The sequence below is a fragment of the Tribolium madens genome, unplaced genomic scaffold, assembly GCF_015345945.1.
Source record: "Tribolium madens isolate multiple individuals breed KSU strain unplaced genomic scaffold, Tmad_KSU_1.1 Scaffold_20;HRSCAF=117;Tcas5.2_LG4, whole genome shotgun sequence".
Taxonomy (NCBI): Eukaryota; Metazoa; Arthropoda; class Insecta; order Coleoptera; family Tenebrionidae; genus Tribolium; species Tribolium madens.
Window position 1 is genome coordinate 195,077 of NW_025400985.1, and position 2,405 is coordinate 197,481.

Genomic DNA, 2,405 nt, shown 5'->3' on the forward strand with positions numbered 1-2,405 from the left:
TTAATAAATTAGTGATTTTCACCAAAAAACGWATTAAACTAAGAAAATTTTGGACAAAAGAAAGCAATAAAAACATAAATTTGGTTTAAAATGCGTTATTTTCTAAAGTTTTTCATTAAAAACAACAAAACGTTTATTTTTTTTTTAATTAGGGTATAAAAAAGCTAAAATTTGTAATATTTTACAATATGTAAAATTGCAAGTTAAGAGTTATTTTTGAAACTTTTTAAAAATTGAGTGTATTTTTCACCAAGAAACTTCAATTACATTAAAAAAATTTGCAAAAATTTGCTGAAACAAGGTGGGAAATTACAGTCATTGTTATTTTTGTCGATTTTTATAAATTCAGTGTTTTTCACAAAAAAAACTTGTTAAATTAAAAAAAATGGCTAAAAATTTATAAATTTGGTCTAAAATACGTTATTTTCTATGACTTTAATTGTTTTTTTAACAAAAAGCTCAATTTTGTAATATTTTACGATAACCATGTGGAAAATTGCAAAGTAAGAATTATTTTTGTCACTTTTTAAAAATTGAGTGTGTTTTTTACCAAGAAACTTATTAAAGTGAAAAAATTTTGGACCAAAAAAAAAACAAAAAATTCATAAATTGGACTGAAATGCGTTGTTTTCTTGAGTTTTTTATTAAAAAAATTAAACTTTTAGATATTTTTTCAAAAAAAAGATGAGAAAGTGCAAAGTTACAGTTATTTTTGTGTAAATTAGAGTGCTTTTGACCAAAAAAAAAAAAATTTAACTAAAAAAATTCTGATCAAAGAAAAGCAAAAATAATTTAACTTTGCTCTAAAATGCGTTATTTTCTTAAAATTAACCAGTTTTTTACTAAAAAAATTAAAATTCGTAAAAGTGTGTTAAAACAAGGTAAAAATTTGCACTAATTGTTATTTTTGTCGATTTTGTGTTTTTCACCAAAAACTTGTTAAATTAAAAAAAAGTTGGTCAAAAAAAAAGGTAAAAATTTATAAATGTGGTCTAAAATTTTCTTTGAGTTTTTTTATTAAAAAAGTTAAAATCTGTAATATAAAACAAGATGGAAAATTGCTAAATCAGATCTAATACCGCGTTTTTCAGATCACTTTTTATAAATTTAAGGCATTTTTTACACAGAAACTTAATAAATTTAAAATTAATTAAAAATTTATTAATTTATAATACAGAATTTGAGCATTTTTTGACCAAAATCTTGAAAAAAAAAACTATTAACTTAAAATAAAAAATAAAATAATTGCCAATTCATAACTGCCAACTTAATTTTAAAATAAGCGACCCCCTTGATCAAAAAACTTTAATTTTTTTATGCCTTTAAAAAAAAATGTCATTATTTTAGTAATCAAAAAAAAATGTTTGGTAACCCTGAATTATTGACAGTCAATGGTAATGCAGCGCCTACTTGACGACAAAAATCTAGTTTTTTTCTAAGTTATTTTTATCATTTTTGATATAATTTCAGTCACAGGCTACTTTAAATTTTCAAACAATCCAATTATGAAAACACCACTTAACAAAATGCCTTAATTAAAAATTTTGATTATTTTAGTGAATTTATTAAAACTTGTGTTGATTTACATCAAAATGACTTAGGTATTTAATTATTTATAATCTTGTCAGTTTAATTAAATTTCGTCTTATTATGAGTGACAGTGACGGTCATTTAAAGCCCCAAGAAACGCAAAATTATCATCATAATATAATAGTTTCGTCCTCAAATATTCAATTTTACTACCCATAATTACAGCAATAATTGATAAAATTCTATATAAATACGGTTCAAAAATTTTCACACAAAAACACGATGTTGAAAATAATTATTTTAGCTTTGACACTTGTGGTAGCTTCTGGTTATGATGATGGTAAGTTTTAAACTACCAAATTTATATTTTAATTTTTTTTTTTTTCAAGAAACGAGAGTTAAAAGAGCCAATCAACAAGTTGCACCTCTCCTATGCCAATTCATCGACAATTTGGATCATTTTTTCGACAATTTAAACCAAAAATTTGTTTATTTACTCGAAGTTGATGCTCTTGGATGTGTTATACATATCGAAAATTGGGTTCGTGATTTAATCGAAAGTGGTATCAAGATTTTATTTTCAATCCGAAAAAGTGTGATTGTCGTAATCACACGTTTTGTTGTGGCGATTGTAAATTTGGTGTTTCTTTTTATTAAAATAATTCGCAGTATTTTGGATTATTTACCAGAGAGTGTTTTTTGTTAAAAAATTCTAGTAAAATGGGTGAAAATAGTGTGTTTTTTTTTAATTTATTGGTCATTTCCTCCAATTTCTCCTCATAATTCCCGAGATTAGGTTTTTAGTTTAGTATTGACAATTTATTTTTTTAAATATAAAAGTATTGACGTAAATAAACGTTTTGTTGAAATTGTGA

General features: G+C 23.4%; 2 protein-coding genes across 2 annotated transcripts in view; one reads left to right on the forward strand and one right to left on the reverse strand.

Moving 5' to 3' along the window:
- Positions 1–2,405, reverse strand: part of LOC123004818 (FMRFamide-related peptides) — a 13,013-nt gene that overhangs the window by 1,977 nt on the left and 8,631 nt on the right. The gene's annotated exons all lie outside the window — the stretch shown is intronic.
- LOC123005102 lies at positions 1,813–2,256 on the forward strand. Its single transcript, XM_044398714.1, has 2 exons — positions 1,813–1,870; positions 1,920–2,256. Exons 1-2 carry the CDS (start codon positions 1,813–1,815, stop codon positions 2,234–2,236), a joined length of 375 nt encoding a protein of 124 aa, XP_044254649.1. The 3' UTR covers positions 2,237–2,256.

What these genes read in the sequence shown, in the direction of transcription:
- LOC123005102 (XM_044398714.1), top strand. Translation starts at nt 1,813, where the DNA reads ATGTTGAAAATAATTATTTTAGCTTTGACACTTGTGGTAGCTTCTGGT. An exon ending in AGCTTCTGGTTATGATGATG is followed by an intron (nt 1,871 to 1,919) that starts GTAAGTTTTAAA and finishes TTTTTTTTCAAG; the next exon opens with AAACGAGAGTTAAAAGAGCC.